Genomic DNA, 24,703 nt, shown 5'->3' with positions numbered 1-24,703 from the left:
GCAGCTTCATGTGTAATGTCTGTATCCTACACACTGCCGCTGATGTAGACAAGGTATAGAACTTGGGAGATGCTCATTCAGTTCCCTGCTGTGCCACAGACCTTTCTGTGACCTTGGGCAAGTCAGTTAGTCTCTCTGTGCCTCAGTTCCCCATCTATATAGTGCAACTAATAGCACTACCACACAGGGGTATTGTGAGGATAAATACAATAAAGATTGTGAGATTCTCATATATTAGGATAATGGGGGGGGGGGGACTTATAAGTACCCAACACAGCTAGAGACTCATAAAGGCATGTTTATAACATATTAATCTATTTTAGGGTTTTATACTGCTGCCCATCACTCTAATATCTGAGAAACGTCCACATAAAAGCACTGACCATCCACATAAAAGCACCAGAAACCTACTGACCACTATACTTACCTACATGCCTCCAGCTTTCATCCAGACCACACCACTCGATCCATTGTCTACAGCCAAGCTCTAAGATACTACCGCATTTGCTCCAATCCCTCAGACAGAGACAAACACCTACAGGATCTCTTTCAAGCGTTCTTAAAACTACAATACCCACCTGGTGAAGTGAAAAAACAGATTGACGGAGCCAGAAGGATACCTACTACAGGACTGGCCCAACAAAGAAAGAACGCCACTAGCCATTACCTTCAGCCCCCAACTAAAACCTCTCCAGCGCATCATCAAGGATCTACAACCTATTATGAAGGATGACCCCTCACTCTCACAGACCTTGGGAGACAGGCCAGTCCCGCTTACAGACAGCCTCCCAATCTGAAACAAATACTCACCAGCAACTACACACCACACAACAAAAACACTAACCCAGGAACCAATCCCTGAAACAAACCCCGTTGCTAACTCTGTCCGCATATCTATTCAAGGGACACCATCATAGGACCTAACCACATCAGCCATACCATCAGGGGCTCGTTCACTTGCATATCTACCAATGTGATATATGCCATTGTGTGGCAATGCCCCTCTGCCATGTACATTGGCCAAACCAGACAGTCTCTATTCAAAAGAATAAATGGACATAAATCGGACATCAAGAATTGTAACATTCAAAAACCAGTAGGAGAGCACTTCAGTCTCCCTGGACACTCAATAACAGACTTAAAAGTGGCAATTCTTCAACAAAAAAACTTCAAACTTCAAAGAGAAACTGCAGAATTGGAATTAATTTGCAAACTGGACACCATCCAATTAGGCCTGAATAAAGACTGGGAGTGGATGGGTCACTACAAAAAGTAATTTTCCCTCTCTTGATATTCACCCCTTCTTGTCAAGTGTTGAGAATAGGCCATTTCCACCATAACTGAATTGGCCTCGTTAGCACTGACCCCCCACTTGGTAAGGCAACTCACATCTTTTCATGTGCTGTGATATATATACTGCTTACTGTATTTTTCACTTCATGCATCTGATGAAGTGGGTTTTAGCCCACAAAAGCTTATGCCCAAATAAATTTGTTAGTCTCTTAGGTCCCACAAGGACTCCCTGGTTGTTTTTGATAAAAGCACTAGTTATAGCAAAGTCCGTAGCAGACTTCATGGAGTCTCTGGATCTTCCTTTTCAGGGTCAAAACTGTGTTCAGGGTAAGTCGCGGGGAGAGAGGGCTGGTAGGGGTTTAGGAATAAATGGGTATTTGAATTGTGATTTTATATCGCTTATAAAAATCTTTCATGTAAAACCCTCACAAAACTAAAGGCAATAAGTCTTATCCAGAAAACTTTTCTGGTAAGAATTTAAAACATCAGATGTGTTTGAATCTAACTAAAACACGTCTCTTACAATAAACTCCGACTACTCCATTTATAGTTCAGTATTGTAGTGAAATAAAAATTGCTGGCAATACCTGCTGGTGAAAATGTAGAACTGAATAGCTCTTGCTAATGCATACAATACTACATAATGGTAAGAGAGAGAAAAAGAACCAGTGGTTATTACTTTACTGTTTTGATTATTATGTGAAGTTAAGGTGACTGTAAATATGAGTTTCGTGTTGGGATTTGTTATTATTTATGTTCCATCTTGGATAATTATACTAATTTAAAATTAGAAATGGAGCCTTTCAAGGCCAGACCTGTTTTGAACCTGATACATTAGGACCTTTATCTCCCTCATTAAACTGGCTCTTAATGTACTGCTATGGATCAGATTATTTTGCCAATGTGCTTTCAGATGTCATAGCCTCTGCTGAAAATTAGTTACTGAAACACAGAAGGAACTGGAATGAGATGGTGGTTTGAATGTACCAATGGTTAACTCCAGTCAGAATTTAAACAGATTCTGCAGGGTTATTTCAAACAGAAAGAAGACATTGACCTCTATCACACTGAGTTCATAACACCTGCTGATATGGAAGAATTGATTCTGTCTGAAATGAAATTTGTTATTTAGGACTTCACAGAGTAGCTGAGCAATTTGCTCATTTTTAATAAATATTCCATGATATTAAAATGAAATAGAATCAAAGACGTACCGTCTTATAATAGCTGCAGCTTTTCAAATTGTATTTACAGTTTTTCATGAAAATCCAGATTTTGGATAAACAAAACATTGTCACTTCAAATTGCATGCCTTTAGATGCTGTTTTTGAATATTGGGCATTATGAGTCATTCGTCAGTGTGGAAATTCCACTAAAGTCAATAGAGTTATGTCAGGCCTGAATTTGACTGAATTTTTGATGACCCCTTCTAATCTATATATAGAAATAAACTCACCCTATATATAAAAATGTAAATTGTGTGCAAAAAGTAATTTCCTCCTATAAAATACAGACTAGAAACAGAAAAAAAAATCACCCCAAACTATACCCAAAAATGCTCCCCCGAGAATAGAAAACCCAAATCCCTCCCCCTGCCCCCAATATACTATGCCCTTCTGGTACAAGGATACATACTAAATATAACAGATTGTAATTTGTGGATGCCCCAAGCCCAAAGGTTTCTGTGGTGCTCACATCTATATAGTTCAAAAGAAAATTATGATAAACAGAAGCCGTGTGCCAATAAAAATGCCCAAAGCTCTGGAAATGGGAAAAAAAATCAACCCAAAGCAGATCTTAAAAGGAAACAAAAATCTTGTTTTGAGCCTGACCTAAGTATTTTAGCAGTAAGTCAAGACAAATAACTACCAGTTAGCACTGCAAATACAGTAGTTTAGGCTAATTACCAGTAGCTAGATCCAGGATATCATTGCCTGCAAGAAGGAACTCAGCAATGCACGCATTGAACTGCTTGACTGAGCAAAATCAAAGCAGCCTCTACGGGATGGAGCAGATCCTCAGCAGTTGTAAATTGGCATAGCTTCATTGAAGTCAATGTAGCTATGCCAAATTACAACCGCTGAGATTCTAGCCCTTTATGTCCAAATGGACCATAACACAGAAAGACATTTAGGCCATAGTTGGTGGAAATGGATCTTGAAGGAAGAATTTGCGAGGGTAGCAGCAGAGATAGTGAGGTTTCTTTGAATGCAGCATATGTCACATCAGTGAGCACAGTATCATTCATTCAGGACTTTTGTGGCTCATTTCGAGGAGCAGGGCAAAGAAGGACCCAGCATTTATTCAGTAGGAGTCATCAGCAACATAAAGGAGACTTCAGAAGACTGGTTTACGTAATTATGCTACAAAATATCTGAGCTCAAAGGAGTGTTCCACCTCTTCTGAACTGCTTATCCACTTTGCTTCCAGTCAGCTTCTCTGGGAGTGGTATAGTAGATAGAGATCAGGTATCTGTAGTCAACAGGACTCTATTTCCCAACTCTGACTCCATATGCCTATTTATGTAAATCACATCATCTTTCTGTGCCTCATTTTACCCACTGGGTAGGAATTTCAGCATCACTGTGTACCAAAATCTAAAGTAGTTCCTGTGGACCTCAAGTAATGAAATTCAAGCCCAGCCAGCAGAAGTAAGAAATTGAGCAGCTGCACACTGGCTCTCAAAAGAACACATGGCCAGATGGAGATCTTAGTTATGTCAATATAGATGGAATTACTCTGGATTTACACCATTGTAATTGAGATCAGAATCAGGTCCCTGGAGTCTAGAGTAGTTACATGTGGATCTCTACTATTTGCTATTGAGATTAGTGCTGCACTTTAGAATATGAAAATTTTAGGTCTCCCTGGATCAAATCTATGTTATAAATAATAACAATGGTCCCTGTGGACCTTCAGTAATGAAATTCAAGCCCAGCAGCCAGTACCAATTACAAATGCAGCAGAAAGATGTTGGCTCCCAAAAGCTCACAGACACAGGCACACACAGACGCTAAACTCTGGCCTGAGCCTTTTCAATATATTTTTGATTGCTGCTGCTGTGAGTTAGATTTCTTATAATAATAATAAATAATAATGATGAATAAAAAATAATTATTAAATTAATTAATAAAGTGCTAGGAAAGTAACCATGGTGGTAGCAGGTTTAGGGCTTGGGCTGACAAAGAGCAGCCAGCCAGCACCATACTGACTAATTGCAGTGGTTACAGCCCCATGTTGTGTTGGTTGAAATCTGCTCCTACCTAAATGTCTCTAACTGTTTCCTCCCCGTTGCACCTGCACAACAGACACAGACTGGAGCTCTACCTTGCTATTTCTCACCTCCACCCTTCCTCCACCTAAACAATAGGGGCCCAATTATGCAAACACTTACGCGGGTTGACTTAAACAGGACCACTCACATGCATAAAAAGTTACTCATGTGTGTGTTTGAAGTATCAGGGCTTGATTTTTTTCATAGGGGAAGTTTCCATTTGTTATTAATAAAGTGTTTCCTGACTGTGGAGCTTCTACAACAGGCCATACAAGAGGCTTTCACTGCAAGCAGCAAATTGATTCCATCCCTAGCCAGCATCCAGAACTGAGTGAGAAATGATTGTGGAAAATAGAGCTGAGTCAAACAGGGCAGTCACCCCCAGGGCCTGCTTTATATGAGGTAGAAGGGGAATTTTGAACCTGAGTCCCCTACTTCCTGGTTGAGTGCTCTGACCACCAGGTTATGACTGGCTTCTTCTTGGGTTTTTGTGAAAGACAACTAATCTGATTTGAGAGCTTAACTCCAATGGCTGTGAATCCTCAGTAGAGACAGATGCTTCCTTCCGGCCCAGAGTTAGACAGCCAACTCCCTTTAAGCAGGGCCGGCTCCAGGGTTTTGGCCGCCCCAAGCAGCCAAAAAAAAAAAAAAAAAGCCGCGATCGCGATCTGTGGCGGCAATTCGGCGGGAGGTCCTTTGCTCCGCGCGGGAGTGAGGGACCGTCCGCCGAATAGCTGGACCTGCCGCCCCTCTCCGGAGAGGCCGCCCCAAGCACCTGCTTGCCAAGCTAGTGCCTGGAGCCGGCCCTGCCTTTAAGGAGCAGGGCTGAGGCCTCACCCTTGTCTCAGCATTTTGTGAATTCCTTTTTTAGATGTCTAACTCTCCCCATGCCTTATATAGGGAGCCTGGTAACCTAACTTGGGGCTGTGAATTCCAGTAGGCAGCAGGGCACCAAAAAATTAGTGAAATGATTAAAAATATTATAGCAGCCTCCAAAGCTTGTGGCATCAGAGTTCTCAGCTCTGGATTTTACAACATTTCATTTAAATTAATTTTGTCTTAGAAAGCAAAATAAAAAAGTGGCTTACTTTTAATACACATAATTTTATAAGTACTTTGGGCCAAATTCATCCTTGTAATTCAGCTGACTTCAGCAGGGATAAATTTCACCAGGGAGAATTTGGTCCTCTACCATGAATTTGGACTGGCCCGTTAAGCATTTTAACTAGGGGGTCCACTTCATTGCTGCTGTAGTCTGAGCTCATTGCGCACCACAGAAGTTCCTTGACTCCTTCTATGCTCCTCTTCTGTCACTATCTCCCTCCCACACCTCTCTATTTCAGTGGTTTCTTGCAACTCTCTCACCTTCCTCCACCCAGTGATGCCCCCTCATTCCTCCTCCCCCTATGCCAGAGTCCCATATGTTCTCCTCTCCTATGCCAGAGGTTGTGTGTGTCCCCCATTTCCTCCTCTGCCACATGCCAGGGACTCTGTGTGAACCTATTTCCCCTCCCCCACACCAAGGTCCCCCATTCTCCCCTACATTTTAAACTCTATTGGAAGGATGGACAGAGATAGAGAGTATTAATGACTGCTATCGACCAGGTCTTTGATCTAGAGACAGATTCAGATCTGGTTGAAGCTAATGTGTGTGCTAACCAGGTGCCTGGGGCTTTGCGTGTCCTTCATTTCCCCTTTCCAGTTTTTCAATTTTCACCCAAATCAATAAGATTGTGCCCATGGATGCCTAGAACACTCCGTGAAATTTTGAAATTGATAGGATGCAGCATTCAAAAGTTATTGCATTACAGATAGACATCGAGTTGAGTGTAGGGCCATACTTCGCTCAGCCAAAAATGACTCAGAGTTCTGATTTGCCTCTCACTTGTGTTGGTGTAAATCCAGACTAGTTCCACTGAAATCAATAGAGTTACACTGGTGGAACAGAATCAGGCTATAACAGGCAAAACTCCCTTTGATATCAGGGCAGGGGACAGCAGAGGGACCTAGTGGATATATGTTATATATCCAACAATATGACACTGTGATTAAGTCAATTCTGTTCTATATTTCACACATTTAATTACCAGTGCAGCCAATGGTAACTCCACCTGAATAAATTAAGGTAGAATTGGGACATAATTAGTAGTATTACTTTTATCTTACCTTATACTTGAGCATATGCATGTAGGAGCATTGCAGCAGCTCCTCCTCATTACACTGAGATGCTCTGTGACTATTTGGTGTGCACTGACACAATAAGTGTGTGTTTATTTTTGATATATGTTATAACCTTATAACATAAAATTTCACATTTTAAGCATTACCAAGGTCCGGTATCCCAGGGTTCTTTGTGTTGTGTCAGTGTAGTATTCCTCAGGGTTTCAGACTGGTGCTTAGTTCAGTTTTTAAAACACCATGTTTGCCTAGAAAATGTGCTAAGATGAGCCAAAGAATACATTAAAATATACTTGAACTAAAAAAGCATGGATTGTAATGTTTCTGTAAACAAAGCAAACAGTAGAATGCTTAAACAACTAGGGTTTTTTGCCTTTAAGTCTTTGTGTTGCTTTTATAATATTATAAAAAATCAAAGGGAATGGAATACATTACAATCAATCGTCTGAAAAACAGATGCCTAAAGTCCTTATTTAGGTACTGAAATATATGGTCTGATTTTCAAAAGTACTGAGTACCCAGCAACTCTCATTGACTTACAAAATAAGGCCCTGATCTTGCAATAAGAAAACTACACACAGGAAGGAACACTGCATTCACAGAATGCTCCAATGGGCTTTCATCTGTCCACACAGCTCTTACTGCAGCATCAGAGCCTTAGTGAAGGCAGGATTTGTCCCTTGCCTGGTCTTATTTTTAGATATTATAGGTGTCTTGATTTCACACACCGTAATGTGTCAACCCAATCGCAGAATCATAGTTTAAACCATGAAGCTGGGAACTTTAGGCCAATATTTTCAAAAATGGGCTCCTAAAATTAGGCTCTAAAATCCATATTTGGGCATCTAAACAAGTGACCTGATTTTCAAAAGTCCTGAGCACTCAGCAGATTCCACTGAGACTCCTGTCCTAAGTAAAAGCAGATAAATTGGAGACATGGGACAAATACCACTTTCACGCTGTGATTGCGTGTGTGAGAGAGCAAAATTTGTCCCATTATTTGTGTCACTCTAAAATTTGAATAGCCTTGAACCTTCAACTTGTATATCACTTTTGTACTGCATTGTATTTGATTGTAATCTCCTTGGGGCAAGGACAGTATCCTCTTCTATAGTCTGAACAGCCCTGAGCCCACCAGTGTCACTAAGGGCCAGATTCTGACACCCTTATTCAGGCTGGGTAGCATGTGAGGCCACACATTGTTCCACTGAAGTTAATGGGACTGTTTGTGGAGTAAGGGCTTCAGAACCTGGCCATAAATAAATAACAGTCTTGTTGTTAAAGGATGGTAATAGAAGTCAGGAGATGTGAGTTTTAGTCCTCACACTGTTTCCCACTTAAGGGTCAGACTATACTCTGAAAGCAGTCTAAATCCAGAGTCACTCCTTTGACTTTAAGATTTACATTGGTGTGCCCAAGAGCATAATTCAGGATTTCTTGTGTTGCCTTGACCTGGTCACTTTGGCCAACCCCATTAAGTACCTAAAGTTAGACACTTACTTATAAGAAGTTGGCTCAGTTGGGGTGTATCAGAGAGCAGAACTTAGCCCCTCATGGTATTTGAAGGATTTGTTTTCTTTGTTTCCCCTTTTTATTTAATAGCAATGAGTCTACACTTCTTGTCTGTTTCATGTCTGTGATGCCCCTGTTCTCTAACGCCGAGCCACACTGGAGCACAGTCCTAAAAACAGCCCCACACAGGGCCTGTGGGTGCACCCACATGGAATATGAGTCCCCAAGCCAATGGTAACTAAGGGAAGGGTCCGCCCCCAGGCAGCAGCAGCCCGGCCAGAGGAGCCATGCCCGCCCTGCACCACGCCGGCTGCGGCTCCGCCGCCCGTGCCCCAGCCGAGCGGTCCCGTGATCCGCCAGGCGCTTTGCAAAGGGCGGCAGAGTCAGGCTCCGTGGGCGGCTGGGTGCCGGTCCCCTTGCCCAGCCCGTGTTTGTGAAGCCAGCTCCGCGGCAGCCCGCCCTGAGCGCCTCCCTTCCTGCTGCCCCGGGGGCGCTGCGCCGCGCGGTTGTTTGGCTGCTGCCGCAGCTTTGCTGCTCAGGCGGGCAGGGGGGTGTAGTTGGCGCCGGGTGCCAGGCGCACGCCTCTGCCTGACACGCAGCGAGGGAGAGGCGGAGGAGCAGCTGGAAGGGCCGGTCAGGCGGCGGCTCCGCCGCGGTGCTGGGGATAATTAGTGTCTGTGAGTCTGTCTGCCTCCGGGGGGCAGGGCGGGGGGAGCAGTGCGTGCCTGGCTGGGTGTGCGAGCCAGTGACTCGCCCCGGCCCCTCCAGCGCAGCCTCCACACAGCGGGCTGGGAGCCGCCCTGGCCGCGCTCCCCTCCCTGACCCTCCCCTTACCCCGCCGGCCAAGGGAGCCTGGCAGAGCGAGCGGCGCCGGCGTCATGTGACAGCGGAGACTAGTGCCAGGAGCCTGGGGGAGCCGAGCGAGCGCCCTCCCCTCGCCCAGAGACGCACGGCCACCGCGGAGCGCACAGCCTCAGCCGCAGGGAGCCGGGACTCGGGCCGGGTGCTTTGCTCTGTTTCACAGCCCCCATCGCAGGGCTTCGGGCGGCGGCGGAGGCCCCTTGCCCTGCTGAGGGTGAGCGCGGGGAGGGGAGTGGGGTTATTCCTCGCGTCTGACTGCAACGTGCCAAAGTTTCCAGCTGCTGGAAGAAGTCGGGGGGTGGGGGGTCAGCGTTGGGGTGACCTGGGTGCATGCAAAGCTGCGAGCCCGCTGAGGCTCTGGGGGCCAGGGCTGCGCCCGCGGACCATCCTGGCGGCTTGACACGCTCCAACTTCTGCGAAAGTTTTTCGGGGGTGGGGGGAGAATGTATGTTTCTATCTCCAACTCCTGTGGTGCTTTATTATCTGTTTCTGTACAGCTTGTAAGGGCGGAAGGAGGGATTACCAACTCCGATGATACTTTGTCTCTTTCTGGGAAGAGGGGACCGAAGGTCACGTGTGTGTAGGGGGCCGAGTAGGGGGAGTTTCTGCGGATGTTTCTATCCCCAGCTTCTGTGGTTGCTGCAAAGGTTGCAAGAGAGGGTGGGACAAAATACAGGGGTCTGCTCTGGTGTGTGTGGTTTCCTCTGTCTTACTGGCTTTTACAGAGATTGGGTAAGAAAAATCACACACCTGGTGTGGCCTTTGGCTCGGCTCTCTGGTGCTGATCGCAAGACCTCCATTGTCTCAATATGAAAGGGAGTCCCTTTCTTTCCGGCTCTGGACTTGGACAATATGAGACGTTCTCTTGGGCTCCTGCTACTCAGTAGCAGTTGTTTCAGCCCCCAGAGCATCTTTTGGCAGATGGGGGACTGCAGTACAATAGACAAGTCTACAATTTAAAATGTCATCAGAGCTTGCTAATGCTATTAAAGTACAAAATTGAGTTGCACAGTGTAATGGGTTCATTCACTTCTGTTGGATTAAAAATGTTTGTCTTCTGTGGGGAGAAAAAACAGTGAAGAGGGTTGTTTTTGTTGTTTGGTTTTTCTAAATAGTACGCTATCACTAGTACATTATGGTTAGGGTCATAGCACTGTGGAATAGTTTAATGGCCAAATTTAACCCTGGTATAACTCGACTGAATGTGGTGGAGTTATACCAGGGATAAAATTAGTCCTAAAATGTTTTTAAAATAAAATATTAACATACCTAGTCTTATTTAACACTCTTCTAGGAAAAAGTTCAAATCTCTAATATTTATGATATTTAGCTCTGACACTTAAAATATAAAGTAACTTTTATAAGGAATTGGAAATGACATCCATAATTGACTTCCTGCCTATATGAATGTTGTTTTTCTACACTTAAATGGGAATAGGAATATTTATCTTCGATCTTTGTCCAATGTAAGTTCTTACACTGAAATTGGCTGGGGGGGTGCAAGGCGAGGGGATGGACTAGAGAAAGTTGTTCTTTAAGACCCCACCTTGAAATCCTACACAAAGTAGCAAAAAATCAGGAGTAATACCTAGTTTAGAATTGTTCAAATTGTCATTCTTTTTAACTCAAAGAAATTGATTTCATCAAAGATTTTCTATCCATTCTGATTCAGTTTTACTGTACCTGCATTGTTTGCTTGCGCTCTGCCTCTACATAGTGGCCCTTTGAAAACTCAGGAAGTGTCACTATTCACAGGGCTCAACTTTGAATGTGGTGTTGTTATGAAAAGCCAAGCTTGGGTCGTGGATGGAGGGACTTTGTGGTTTTGATTTTATTGAAATTAATGTCCATAAATGTTCTTTAATCTGTATTGAAAACAAAGAATACAATTGCTGCTCACTCATGTATTTTTTCCATAGAATAGTTTTAAGATGTGCTGTCTTGGTTGTTGTATAAGGAACTTCTTTTATGAGAGGAACCACATCTGGATTTGATAATCCTGTCTGACCCTGGGGACACTTACTTCAAACTATCTTTATCCCTTGTGCTTTAAAATATATGATTTAGTTTGATAGCACTAATATTTTCAAATACAAGAGTCTGCATCAGAGTTTAGTTGAGTGGCATACTTTCCTTTTATCCAAGCAGGTAAATATGTTTTGCCTACACTGGTTAATGTATAATAGTAGGTGAAGCCTGGGGTTGGGAGGTGGGTGGAGAAAGAAGCCGTAAAATGGTCCTTTCCTTTTTTGAGGAAACTGAAATGTTGTCAGTGTATAACAGTTTTGAGAGTGCCCTACAATATTATGAAAATACACTACACCTACACAACAACTATAGTATCAGCCAAAACCACAAGTGAGACAAGGTGGGTGAGAACCATATTACCCACCTTGCCTTTCTAATGCCCTGGGACCAACATGACTACAGCACTACAAAAACAAAAGTGTTCAGGTAAGTAATGATGTAAAAGTGAATTAATTCAGTTGAAAGTGCTCAGATACTACAGTGATGAGGGGCTAATCAAGTACCTAGATACTTTTGATACTTACCTTTCCAAATGTTAAGTATGAAGAAAATAATATAACTATAGAACGTACAACCATACACTGTTGTGTAGATTCTTCCATAACCAGTTGTAATCTCATGTACTTCTGAAACTGCAGTTACTAAAATGAAATGTACGGTGGTTACTGTCATTACTAGGCTGCTAATCCACGTAACTTGCAGTAACACATTCTCATGTCTGATAATATCTGGTACAGCAGCTGTCCGACCCACCGTGCGGAACTAGTTCAAAGCATGTTGTAAAAGGAAGAATAGTGAAGTAGTTGTTCTGAATGAAACTAAGTATAAACTTATTCTGATACATTTCATGTAGATGAGGTGTGCTTCCTCACCCCCATAACTCCTTATTCTCAGTATGTTTTCTTCTTTAAACAGCTTGATGGTTTTAGTGTGATGTGTATTAGTGATTTGTCAAAAATAAAAAAAATATTTGTGGTTAACTGGTTCTACAGTTAAAATCTCATTCTATAAGTGCAACCAAAGCAAAAGTACAGAAAAGTGAAAATTAGTGTGGATTGTTATTGGTATGTGTTTTAGCAGAGTGAGTCTTTAATAACTCTTGAAATTTAAGTTCTGTCATCCGTATACTGAGAAGAGCTCTGTGTACGCTTGAAAGCTTGTCTATCTTACCAACAGAAGTTGGTCCAATAAAAGAGATTACCTCACACACCTTGTCTCTCTAATATCCTGGGACCAACAGATACACCAACACTGTATGCACTAAATTATGTCAGTCTTCAGCTGTCAAACCATACTGAATTTTTGCAGTGGGAAAATAGCCAATTTCTAAAATAGGCTGTACTTTTAAAATTAATTCTTGTAATGACCCGATCGTTCCGTTCTTCTCTTTGAAGAAGATAATTTTACGCTAAGAGTTAGCTGTACGGTGTTATATAAAATTCAGGCTGTAGTTAAATATTAGCAGCTTAGAGGCAAAAAGAAATCCAAGGGAAGGTTGGGGTTAATTATCATGATCTGTGGTGTCTGAAATCACATGTCCTCTTCTGTTAAGTGTAGATATTTGCTTGTTTGTAAATAGGGCAGGTCTCCTGTATAAAGACAGTGTTTTTATTCACACCCAACGAACAAACACCTCCACCCACTGTTGTTTAAAAAACTCCAGCTGCTCATGAATATAGGGTCAGAGAGGGCCGCCTAAATGTTTCTCTGTGCTTTCTCTCCAGCACAGCCAGCAGAGCTGTTTCCTGTTCTTTGTTTCAAGGCTGGGGTTTGCGTCATACATTCCAAGTGGCATATGTGTGCTCTTTCCTGTTTCAGGCTGTTTTTTTAGTAGACCAGTAGCCCAATCCAGGCCCCTTGTCACTGCCCTGCAACTCCCAGTCCCCACCCAGTGAGTTATCATGTCTCTACACACTCATGATTGCTTAAGTTGCCTGTGTTATGTCAGCATGAGAAGTCTGAGTTAACCTTTTAACACACACCCTCTACTCCAATATATTTACATGGGTGAATAATGAGTTTCATTCCCTTTTCTAAAAACTTGTTTGACTCTTAAAAAAAAAATTGAGTCTTAGTTCTCCTCTCACCTGTGCCAATGTAAGTCTGGAATAATTCCAGTAAAGTCAATGGAGTTGCAGTGGTGTAATACCAGTGCAAGTGAGAAGAGAATCCAGCCCTATATATTCATTTATGTGAAAACCTATTGGCTTCTCCCCATATCTGTTCTGAAGATGCCACCATGATCATTTTCTGTTCCAGTTTTGATCAAGATTAGAATTGTACCATTTTTTTTGAAGGGAGGAAATATCGTACTGTTACATGAATTCAAGGATCCGCACTCTTCCAGATTTAATGCAGGAAAATGAGACACTAACAACTTTCCTTGGATTAAATGGGTATGGCAGTGCTATATTTTGCTAAACTCTGAGCACTTTTTGAAGGAGTAAAGTACATGTTTTTTCTACTTTGATATCAGATTTTTTTTTCATTTGTCTGCTGTGGACCAAGAGAGAGAAAAATCAAGAGGAAATTCAAAAAGAGGACATAAGAAATCTTTCTGTTACTCTGCATTTAACTGTAGAAGAACTAAGGACCTGAGCCAAAGCTCATTGAAATTGATAGAAAGATTCCCATTGACTTCAAAGGGCTTTGGATCAGGCCCTAAATGAATGAGAAATTATATGAAAATAGGAGATGGACTGTCTTTCTCTCTCACTTATGTTTGAAAAAAATACATTTTCTTGCATGCACACAGAAATGTTTCCATCTTTAAATATGTCATTTTTATTTAATTTGTTTTTGAAATTTTTCTTCTGCTACTGCTGGCTTTTAGATGTTAAACTTTAAAAAAGGAGGTTTATGTTGGACACACTTGCAATATTTTTTTCAAAAAGCATAATAGGACTTAGAGACTTGTAGTGAACACAGATAACTAAATTTGAACTATATAAGTAGCAACTCACTGAAATGCACATATATGGATACTTACATTATTTTGCTTGTTGTCTCTTCAGAAATACAAATTGTAAGAAAATTATTTCAAGTGAACACACAAGCTAATAATTTTGGTAAGTTGTATTTTTAAGAACCCTTATTTCCTCTCTTTTAGGGATTTTTACTTTTGTTCTTTTGCTGCTATTAGAAAATTATGTACAGTATATTGTCATTGCACAGTGAATAAATATCGTAATTTAGCTACTAGTTAAACTGTACAGGATTTGAGCCTCAGTTATATTTCATCTTTTCTCCATGGATCAGCAAAAGGTGTTGAACTAGCTTTAGTTTAGTACTGGGAACCAGTGTGTAAGTATAGTAATTTTGCTATTCACAACTTTCTGTAGTCAAGTTTCTATAAAATCGGAAACTCAGATTCATATTGCAACAAAATTCTGCATTTTGTAGAACAATTTTTTTTAATTAACTGACATAGCTAGAAGGAGGTCCTTTCAAAAATAAAACTCTTCTATGCAGCCAGTATTGAAGCTTTGTGTTTTCATTCCAAGGCTAGTTGCTTCCAATCCAAAATGTGAAGTTTGGCAGAGCTGGTTTAGGAACAGATTTAACCCTTCACTTTTAATGTTTTATCTAATGCCAAGGTTTCCTTTTAGGGATTTAATAGCCATTGTTGATCTGTCCCAAGGGAAACTAGTATAAGTGTGTGTTAGCTAAATAGAAAGATAAAGCTCTAACAGAGTTTAAATACTAAAATAAGCCATAATGGAAAGAGATGGGAGAGTTGGGGAGGTTGCTAACACACTTTGGTACACGAAAAGAGTGACAAAACCTCCACTCTTAGGCCTGGTCCCCACTAAGCCCCCACTTCGGACTAAGGTACGCAAATTCAGCTACGTTAATAACGTAGCTGAATTCGAAGTACCTTAGTCCGAACTTACCGCGGGTCCAGACGCGGCAGGCAGGCTCCCCCATCGATGCCGCGTACTCCTGTCGCCGAGCTGGAGTACCGGCGTCGACGGCGAGCACTTCCGGGATCGATCCAGGATCGATTTATCGCGTCTAAACCAGACGCGATAAATCGATCCCAGAACATCGATTGCCTGCCGCCGGACCCTCCGGTAAGTGTAGACGTACCCTTAGAGAGTCCAAGTTTATTTAATCATTCTTCCATTGCCACCATCCACTTTCTCTCTCTTCATTTCCCTGGATACATACACACACACAAACACACGCTCATGGACATTTCTTTCCTATTTTCAAAGCTTCATTGAAATTAAAAGCGTAAACTATTATTCATTAATGTATTTTTGGTCACTTAATAGTTAGAGATTTTTAGCTCTGCCTCATGTGGTCAAAGGTGTAAACGTCTGTCTGGAATATGTTTGAGCAAGTAACAGAGCAGACTTGTACCTTAATATTAGAGGATGATATTTTGTATCCTGATGTTGACATTTTTTTTTAGACACTCAGCCTGATTTTCAGATTTTGATTTCTATGCGTGTAAAATTAGCTTTGAAGTCTGTCACACTCTTTCTGTCTCGTCATTTCCCAACCAGTCTTCCTGAATAGAACAAAGGCTACTTTTATTCTTCCTTTCAAATTCTCTTTAAAATTAACTTTTTTATTTAAAAAAAAAAAAGGTTCAGTTTGGAAGGGAAAGATTGTCATACCATTCTGCATACTTCACTTGTTTTCAGAGGTCTGATCTGTTCTCTTTACTAAACTATTTCTCCTTGTAAGCAGTAGCTTGAGACAGGAAACCAGACAGCAGTCTGCCCTGATAAGGGAGCGTATTGTATGCAGTATTGTCTAAGGAGGTGGCTAAAGATTTTTTCTCTTTCTTTCTTCTTTAGGGCCAATAGATATAAAATAGGAATTGCATAAGGTTGTATGGCTGCAAAGTTTTTCTCAGTGGAAACTTCAAACTCAAAAAACAAATACCTTTTATGAATACCCTTAGAAACCGTTTTCTAAGACTTTTTTTTTTTATATGGAAAAATGTGTTTTTCAGCCATACTGCTATGGAGTGTTCATAACAGCATAGCTGTAAATTTCAGTAAAATACAGACTAGTTTGCTACATGGCTTCTGACAAATTAATATGTTAAAGTAGTTCTAGATCAAACAAAGTGATTTATAATAATGGGAAGGTTGTGATGTGCATTTTCTGTATCTCAGTACTGTACTAGCATGTTTCAGGAGTTATTCCAGTTCCCATTGGAAATCCACTGGGTTTTTTATTTGAAGAAAAGAAAAGAAAAAAAGCTACCCATTAGCAGAAATTGTCTCTTGTTGCACAGCCAATTCCTTATAATTTTCTCCAGTACTGCTTTTTGTAGGCCAAACTGCTTTGATCCTTTCCCCAGCAGTGCTGTCTCTGGGACTCAGTCTCCACTTAAAAGTTCGGTCGACATAGCTACATTCATCAGGGATGTGAAAAAACCACACCCATGACCAACATAGGTATGCTGACCTAAACCCCATTGTAGATACAGCTGTGTTGATGGAAGAATGCTTCCACTGATGTAGCCACATCGTTGGGGGCTGAGGGTTATGTTCCCACACTGGCTGAAAAACCTCTTCCATCTGTGTAGGCTGTCTCTACACTATGGGTTTACACTGGCATAGCTATGGCGATGTAGCTATGCTAGTATAGTCTCTGTAGTGCAGACACGCCCTGGATTTTCACTCTTCTCACTCTTATTCCCTTTAACTGAATCTAATTGCTAATCTAAATTTGAGATTTTCTGTGTCTGGTGCTATTTTGGGGCTTGATGAAGGAAAGCACTTAAGCACATGCTTACTTCCCACGGAAGTCAGAGTATGTTCTTGTGTATTTTGCTGAGCCAGGGCCTTGAGGAGCAACTACTACTATGAATACAAAGAAATCTTGTTGCCAGCTGTGGAGGGGATTTCCTTTACCCCTTCCAGGGACTCCTGTTAGTTCAACAGAGGAGAACCAGTTTCTGCTATCTTTTTAGGCTCCATTGAAGATTATTTCTCATTCAGTCTCAGAAAGCCTCCCTGGCCTTTGGATGTCATCAGTATAGTTCTTCCAATATTATCACTTCTCCTTAATATCAGGGGGGTGGGGAGTTTAGCTTGAGACTCATGAAGGAAGAGGTAGTTTCAGATCATCAGAATTAGTTCTAAAGAGCCATGACTGCAAAACCTTGGGCACTTGACTCAAGTTGCCCCGTGGATACATTACTGTAAAAGCTACATGGTGGGCACTAATGTAGTGCTGATTTAGTGGCAATAATTAAGTTACTTTGTAATTATACCAATAATACTGAGCATTTTCTAAACAATGATTGAGCCTCACACAGCAATAGGGTGCCATCTCCTGTTTCCCCCTGACACAAAAACTGAATAAACAAGTTTTGCGTGGGGTACTGTGCAGAGGATGGGAGGGGCAGAATCTGTTCTCACCACCCTTACCCATTGTGTGGATCAGATCATTGGTCACCACTATTCCAGATATTTAACTACAACGTGGGCCAAAGCCCTTCTGCATCTCCCTTGAGGATTTGTAACTGCTGGATCTGTGTGGCTAAGACCAGCCCCCAACCCAAAACCACCTCCCTTCACAGAAAGCTATATGGCGCTTGTAGGCCAATGTGTGGGTATGCAGAGCCCTCTGTGCTTTGTGGCTGCCCGCCACCTGTGTTAGTGGTACAGTGCTGTGGCTGCTATGCCCATGGGCGAATCTCATCCAGAGTAAATAGTCTGTACAAATCCTCATTGTTGGAACACGTGTTAAGTACTCTTACTCCCATCAAACCATACATGTCAAGAAGTTAAAACTGAGAAGTCTCTGATGTTGACAAGAAAATTAACGATTTTGATGGTAAAAATTCCATAGGATTTGAACATAGCGTTTTCCTTTAATAAAGGGCAGGGGGTTGTTTTTTTCTTACCTGCTGTCTTTTCGCTTGGCTTTAGCTGTGACTTTGCTTGGACTTTACCTTTGCACCTGTCCTTATTTGCATACAAAAATGAATTGCTTGGCTTGTCTTTTAGAAATATAGGGTGTGAGCAGAATCTTATCAAAAGCCATGTCCTGTTTGGACAAGTTGGACTGCCTTGGCAAAGATCCATAGGGTGGAGTGAATGGGAGGAGGCAGGAAAGTAAAACTGGGTGGCTTGTTAGCAAAGAGAAAGAGAGGGTGGAATGTTTGCCTACTGGATTGCAGTTAATTATTTAGTTTCAGATTACATACAGCATACATTCTTTTACCCACATAAAAACACTTCAATGCAAAATAGCTCATCTAATTTGAGAAAGATAAAAACGACTCTTCTGATTTTTTTTAATATGGTTTGTGTGACTTGTATGGTTTCTCCTTGCTTTGCTGTCAGGAGGGTGCCACAGGTACTTGAGAGGATACTTTAGTTTTCTATAAATTAATCTTATTTACTAAACAACCTGTGGGCTGTGAAACAAGTATATTACGAAATAGTAGCAGATCCCTACTATTCTTCACACCTTACGTTTGAAACAAATAAGGCAATCTCCCCCTGCTTCTCAAACATTTAATAGCAGGGGAGTATAGTGTGATCTTGCATACCTACATATGTATGATTTTTTACAAGTATCCTACAGAACCTTTACTATAAAATATTATCAGAAATAACAAAATACAATTTTTTTGTTTACTTACTTGAAATAAATTCAGACTTCACAACCAGTATGTCTTTCTTCCATTCAAGTATTGTTCTTTTAAATAAACAGATCATTGTTCCATGCATTTATTTTCACCCTTAGAGTTTATCCCGGAACAACAATTTCATAAGTGTCAGACCTTCAGCTGGTGTAAACTGATTCCAGCGGAGCTACACCATATTACACCAGCTGAGAATATAGGCAGGACCAAAAGATCATGCATAATGTATTGTCCTCTGTCCAAAATCAGCCTCTCTTACTATTTAGGTAGAAATAGTACAGTAAAAGAACAGTATAACACATTAAAGGGAAACTCAACTTGTATACTATGATACAGCAATAAAAGTAAAAATTTTATCTACTATTTTAGATGACTACGAAAGACAAAGAATTTTTCACTTTTACTCTCTGCAAGACACTTTCTGTTGTCAGTTTCATTCTAACCTCTGTACAGTCAGTTAGCCCCTAATTCTGCAAATATGTGTGTGTAAAGTTAGGCATATGCTAAGTGTTTGCAGGATATGGGCCTTAGTCACTTTCTATGATTTTCTGTGTGGGTCTCTCACATAGCAGCAGGAGAGAAAAAACAAACCTTAAAAATAGAAAAATGTGATTTTCAAAACTACAACAAATGGCAGAGGGAATAGGTTGGGGGATGAGGGAAGGGGTATTATCTGAAACTACTAAACTTTTTTTTTCCCCTTCAAGTGACTAGATTACAAGTTGATGGTGTCACTTCACCAAAACACATTTAAATTAAAAAATGGAAAGCTTCTGGAAACCTTCTGAAAGCAAATATTTACAGATTCTCATATATATGAAGACTGGCGTGCAGTGTAGGCTTGGGTTGTTTTTGCATTGTGGGATATCCTTTATCCATTCATGTATTGTTAGATGCATATATCTGTGTCTTTGGGAAGTCATGTATAGACAAAGTTCCTTCACATGAAAGTGACTAGGAAAATGTAATTTGTCAGAAAATTATATGAAATGCTTAAATTCAGAAAAATATCTAATTTAAATGATTCCCTGAAGTTGCAGGAAAGATTGCATAATTGTTTTTTCAACTTTCTCACAGGCCTTATTGACAAATGAACATAGACACATCCAAATTATAAAATTTTCTATCTTTCAAAGGTATTACTTACTTTTAATTTAGACAAAACTGGCAGTTTCTTTGAACTACTGTATCTGTTTCTCATTTTCTCAACTTGGTTTAATCAGGCCCTCCCCTTTTTTCAGGATGATGGTATTCATGCTGATATTCAATGATGCTTTAGTTGTTCTTTCGAAATCAAGCTTTGTTCATTTCAAGAACACCTCTACCCCGATATAACGCTGTCCTCGGGAGCCAAAAAATCTTACTGTGTTATAGGTGAAACCGCGTTATATTTAACTTGCTTTGATCCTCCGGAGCACGCAGCCCCACCTCCCCGGAGTGCTGTTTTACCACATTATATCCAAATTCGTGTTATATCGGGTCGCGTTATACCGGGGTAGAGGTGTACTTAGAAAGTATACTGTTGTAGTATTTTCCATAAATTACTAAACTTTGGCCTTGATTTATAAAGTAAATCTCTGGTAGGCTTGAAACAATTAATTCTCTTTCTTTCTCTCACATATCTCAAATTGTTTTCTCAAATGCATACACACTGACTATTGCATGATTGCTCATTAATATAGGACTATTGGAATTGGTCTAATTTGGGGCATATATTTTCTTGTGTCCCATTTGGACTTTTTTTCTTATGAATCAAAAAGTTTAGACACAATTAAAACCTTTTAATATATTAATGAGTCTTAAGCTTACACCCAATGAAATTGTCTTGATGGAGTACAGTAGCATTTTATTTGTTATGGATTTCTAGTGCCACCTACTGGATGCAATTGAATTTGTTAATACTTAACATCAGTCTTTATATATACTGTACAGAGACAAGGTGAGTGAGGTAATATCTTTTATTGGACCAACTTCTTTTGGTGTGAGAGACAAGCTGTCAAGCTCTTCAAGAGCTCGGTGTAAGCTCGAAAGTGTCTATCTCACCAACAGACATTGGTCCAATGAAAGATATTACCTCACCCATCCTGTCTTTCTAATATTGTGGGACCAACACGGCTACAACACTGCATATACTGTACAGGACATACAATTTGTCTGGGATGGTGAAGTTGTATCCCATACTCTCCTCGTCAACTGGAATACTCTGCCAGTCCTCCAGGCTGTACTCTGGAAGATTCTATTTGTGGCTCTGCCTTCTCATATATGATATCTGCATCCTCATAAATGATATTAAATGGTTTTTATAAAAACTTGTCAACTGGAAATTTTTAATGTCTTTGAGTATTAACTTCCTTCACTTGTCTAAAATATCTGGCTTTACCGTGTAGCCTCTCTAGTATTTCTCTGTCCCACTCCAAAGGCTCCTGGTCCTCGCTAACGTCTTCCCATCCTTCCTCCACAGTTGTCACCCTTGGTAAATGTGTAAATATGGTTATTACCTGGGATAGTTACGTTACTATAAATGAGATAGACTTGAAAATAGGCTTGAACAAGCTAACAAAGTAGATGGCTCCCTTTTTAAAGCAATTTTGGCTACACAGAACACAGTCTAAATTCTGAAATCTTGTTTTTAATAAGGAAACTCTTGGAAATGTTGTTTCAAAATGGTGGTTGAGTTGTCATAGTTCCTTTTGGTGAAATAGTTGAATTATCAGTTGTGATGTCTGATTGGGAGGCTGTCTATTGTACCTCTCCAAATTAGCTTTGTTTTTAATTTCTTCCAAGCGTGGAAGTAGGTGTCAAAGAACCAGAGTGTTATCAACATTGCCATCAGGCATACTGACTGGAGACTGGCAAGTATTGGGCTGCCATTCTTCCTGAATCTGATTCAGATCTTTTCATGTTCACTGTCTCTTCGGCTAAACAAAAAATTAATCTAGGTTTGCCAGTCATCCGGTTTTTGACCAGAATGTCCGGTCAAAAAGGGACCCTGGTGGCTCTGGTTGGCACTGCCGACCAGGCCGTTAAAAGTCCAGTCAGCGGTGCAGCAGGGGCCCGCAGCTAAGGCAGGGTCCCTGCCTGCCCTAGCTCCGCGTAGCTCCTGGAAGCGACCACCAAGTTCCTGCAACCCCTAGGTGCGGGCACGGCCAGGGAGGTTCCGCGCACTGCCCCTGCCCTGAGGGCCGGCTCCGCAGCTCCCATTGGCTGGGAACTGCGACCAACGGGAGCTGCAGGAGCGGTGTCTGCGGGCATGAGGGCAGCGCACAGAGTCTCCCTGGCCACCCATGCATCTAGGGACTGTAGGAACTGGAGGCCTCTTCCCGGGAGCCAAGGTAAGCGCCGCCGGGACCCCTCACCCCCTCTTACACCCAAACCCCTGCTCCAGGCCAGAGTCCCTTCCCACACCCAAACTCCCTCCCGGAGCCCACACCACCCTGAACACCCCAACCCCTTGCCCCACCCCAGAGCCCCCTCCTGCACCCCAAATCCCTCATCCCCAGCCCCACCCCAGAGCCTGCACCCCCAACCGTAGTCCTCACTGCTGCCCCAGCCCGGAGCCCTCTCCCACAGCCTGAACCACTCATTTCTGGCCCCACCCGGAGCCTGCACCCCCAGCCCAGAGCCCATACTCCCCCATGCACCCGAATGCTCTGCCCCAGCCCAGAGCCCACTCCCACACCCCAAAACCCTCATCCCTGGCCCCACCCCAGAGCCCACACCCCTAACCGGAGCCCTCACCCCCCTCACACACCTCTGCCCCAGCCCGATGAAAGTGAGTGAGGGTGGGGAGAGCAAGCGACAGAGGGAGGGGGATGGAGTGAGTGGGGGCGAGGTCTCAGGGAAGGATCAGGGAAGGGGTTTTCAGTTTTGTGCAATTAGAAAGTTGGCAACCCTAAATTAATCTCAACTTGGAATGATAGAAAAAGTGCATGATCTGAGCTGGGACATACTGTCTTCAGCTACTTGCAGCTAATTAAAGCTAGTAACTCCATGCTGTAGGTGTGCTGATCTGCACTTTAAGAGCCCAACCCAGCTTCTGTTGAAGTCAATGGATGCCTTTTCATGGCAATTGGATTGGGCTCCTTAGGAAGGTACTGTGCAAATGATAACACTGGAACATTTTAAGGAATTTTAAAAAGCATGGTCCAATACTCGATGAGAAGACCTATTATATATAGTTGGATATTTCATAGCTTATGCATTGTGGAATTAATGACAAATTTCCATTCATTATAAATTCATTAAGGTTATTTTTACAGAAAAAACGTATATGGAATGCCTGTTTGGTACTTTTTGACCGATCATCCACTGGACTATGCCTAAATATATTTTGATCATAGGGTTTTACTGAAATTACAAAGTAACTTTTATATCCTACCACCAAACAGTTTTATTATAATAGAATATTTGAAAACATAAAGCTTATCTCTAGATTTGGAAGAATTAAATCAAATAAATTTAATATTATGGAATAATGAGTTAAAAAAAAATTTCAGAAACTTGATTCTAGCCATTCCTACAACTTAACTTGTTTATTTCCCCTCCCTGTAGCCCAGGACGACACAGACATCAGAAGATTTCACTGAAAAGATGCTAATGTTTGATCCAGTCCCTATCAAGCAAGAAGCCATGGAACCTATTTCAGTGGTAAGTCTTCAAACATGTTATCACCCTGATTGCCATGTAGGGATTGCTTCTGCTGTCAATGAAATCAATAGCAGAACTCCTGTGAACTTCACAGGGCCTGGCCTCCTCGGAGAACTGCTGTGAAACAGAATACTTGAGTAACAGCAATAGCTAAATTTGCACATTAGTAGCATTATTTTCTCTTTCTGGAGACAGTGCCATTAGTGTTGCTTACATTGGTCAGGATGCCAGCCCCATGTTTACTTTTCATGGTGATATTTGAGGCCTACCATGAGAGCTATGCAGAGGGAGGGAGGGGAAAGAATAAACACCTTGCAGGGACATCTGGGCCCTAGGCTGTTCTACGGTGAGTCTGGTGCCATAGGCCTCTCTGCTTCCGTGTACTTGGAAAATAGTTGCAAAGGGAAAAATTTGGACAGAAAGCTGGTAATGAGAAACTTATAAAATTAGATCATCTCTGTTTTGGCTGTTGCTATTCCTGCCAACAGTGGTTATACAAGACTTAAGGGTCAGTTTGAGGCCCTAGAAACAAAGTTGTCATGGATATTGTTATTTGTAATATTTGGTAGAAAGCCTTTGAAAAGCAGCTTTCAGTGACAAGTTTGCTGCCTTTACCAATTAAAAAATGTAAAAGGGGCACTATCAATTTAAATCCAATTTTAAATACATTTATCTATGTTGGTTGCTAAAATACCTTCAGATTGTTTAAACTACTTGAATTTTAGAAACACAATTTACTTTTTTGCTGTGTTGTTTACATTGCAGTCTTCTGAGCAGAGGCAGGGAAATGCCTGTTCTAGCAATGAGGAATAGGGATTTAGTCAACCGACAAATACTATGGGCTGGTCTACACTACACAGTTAGATCAACATAAGGCAGCATATGTCGCCCTAATTATGTCATTGTCAACACTACAGCCTTCCTCCCACCGATGCAAGTGCCATACTACACCAACATAATAATTCCACCTCCACAAGAGGCATAAGGCTTATGTCAGTGTTGTTAGAGCGACATAGTGTCTGTGTAGACACTGCATCCCTGCCAGGCAGATAGAGCCCATCTGCCACCCGCTTCCAGGGGAAGAATGAACCCTCACTCCAGGCTGGGAGCCAGGGGAGAAGCCCTGACGGCGTGAGCCATGAAATTGACACGGCTGCCTGGCTACCAGTGTGGGGGTGGTGGTGGGAGAAGAGGGGAGACCGGGCTCTCATCTCCCCACACTGCCCTTCTTAGATTGGTGGGAGGTGCTCCTGATGAGGACATGCACCACCGACCCAATGAGGGTAGTG

At 41.8% G+C, this 24,703-nt stretch overlaps 1 protein-coding gene across 7 annotated transcripts in view; it reads left to right on the top strand.

Annotated features, from left to right (window-relative positions):
• Positions 1 to 9,203: 9,203 nt before the first annotated feature.
• KLF3 (KLF transcription factor 3) overlaps positions 9,204 to 24,703 on the top strand; it is a 30,478-nt gene continuing 14,978 nt past the window's right edge. Inside the window, exons 1-5 of one of the 7 annotated variants that reach the window (XM_065404933.1) lie at positions 9,204 to 9,332; positions 14,161 to 14,214; positions 19,845 to 19,903; positions 20,009 to 20,141; positions 23,319 to 23,414. In XM_065404933.1, coding sequence (XP_065261005.1) covers positions 23,358 to 23,414 — 57 coding nt within the window. In that variant the 5' untranslated portion in view covers positions 9,204 to 9,332; positions 14,161 to 14,214; positions 19,845 to 19,903; positions 20,009 to 20,141; positions 23,319 to 23,357. Of the gene's footprint in view, positions 9,333 to 13,385; positions 13,543 to 14,160; positions 14,215 to 19,844; positions 19,904 to 20,008; positions 20,142 to 23,318; positions 23,415 to 24,703 lie in introns of those variants that run through there. The other 6 variants (XM_065404932.1, XM_065404937.1, XM_065404936.1 and 3 more) reach the window with 6 other exon arrangements.

This window comes from Emys orbicularis, chromosome 5, assembly GCF_028017835.1.
Source record: "Emys orbicularis isolate rEmyOrb1 chromosome 5, rEmyOrb1.hap1, whole genome shotgun sequence".
Taxonomy (NCBI): domain Eukaryota; kingdom Metazoa; phylum Chordata; order Testudines; family Emydidae; genus Emys; species Emys orbicularis.
Note: the sequence above shows the minus strand (reverse complement) of the source record. Positions and strands in the feature narration are given on the sequence as shown.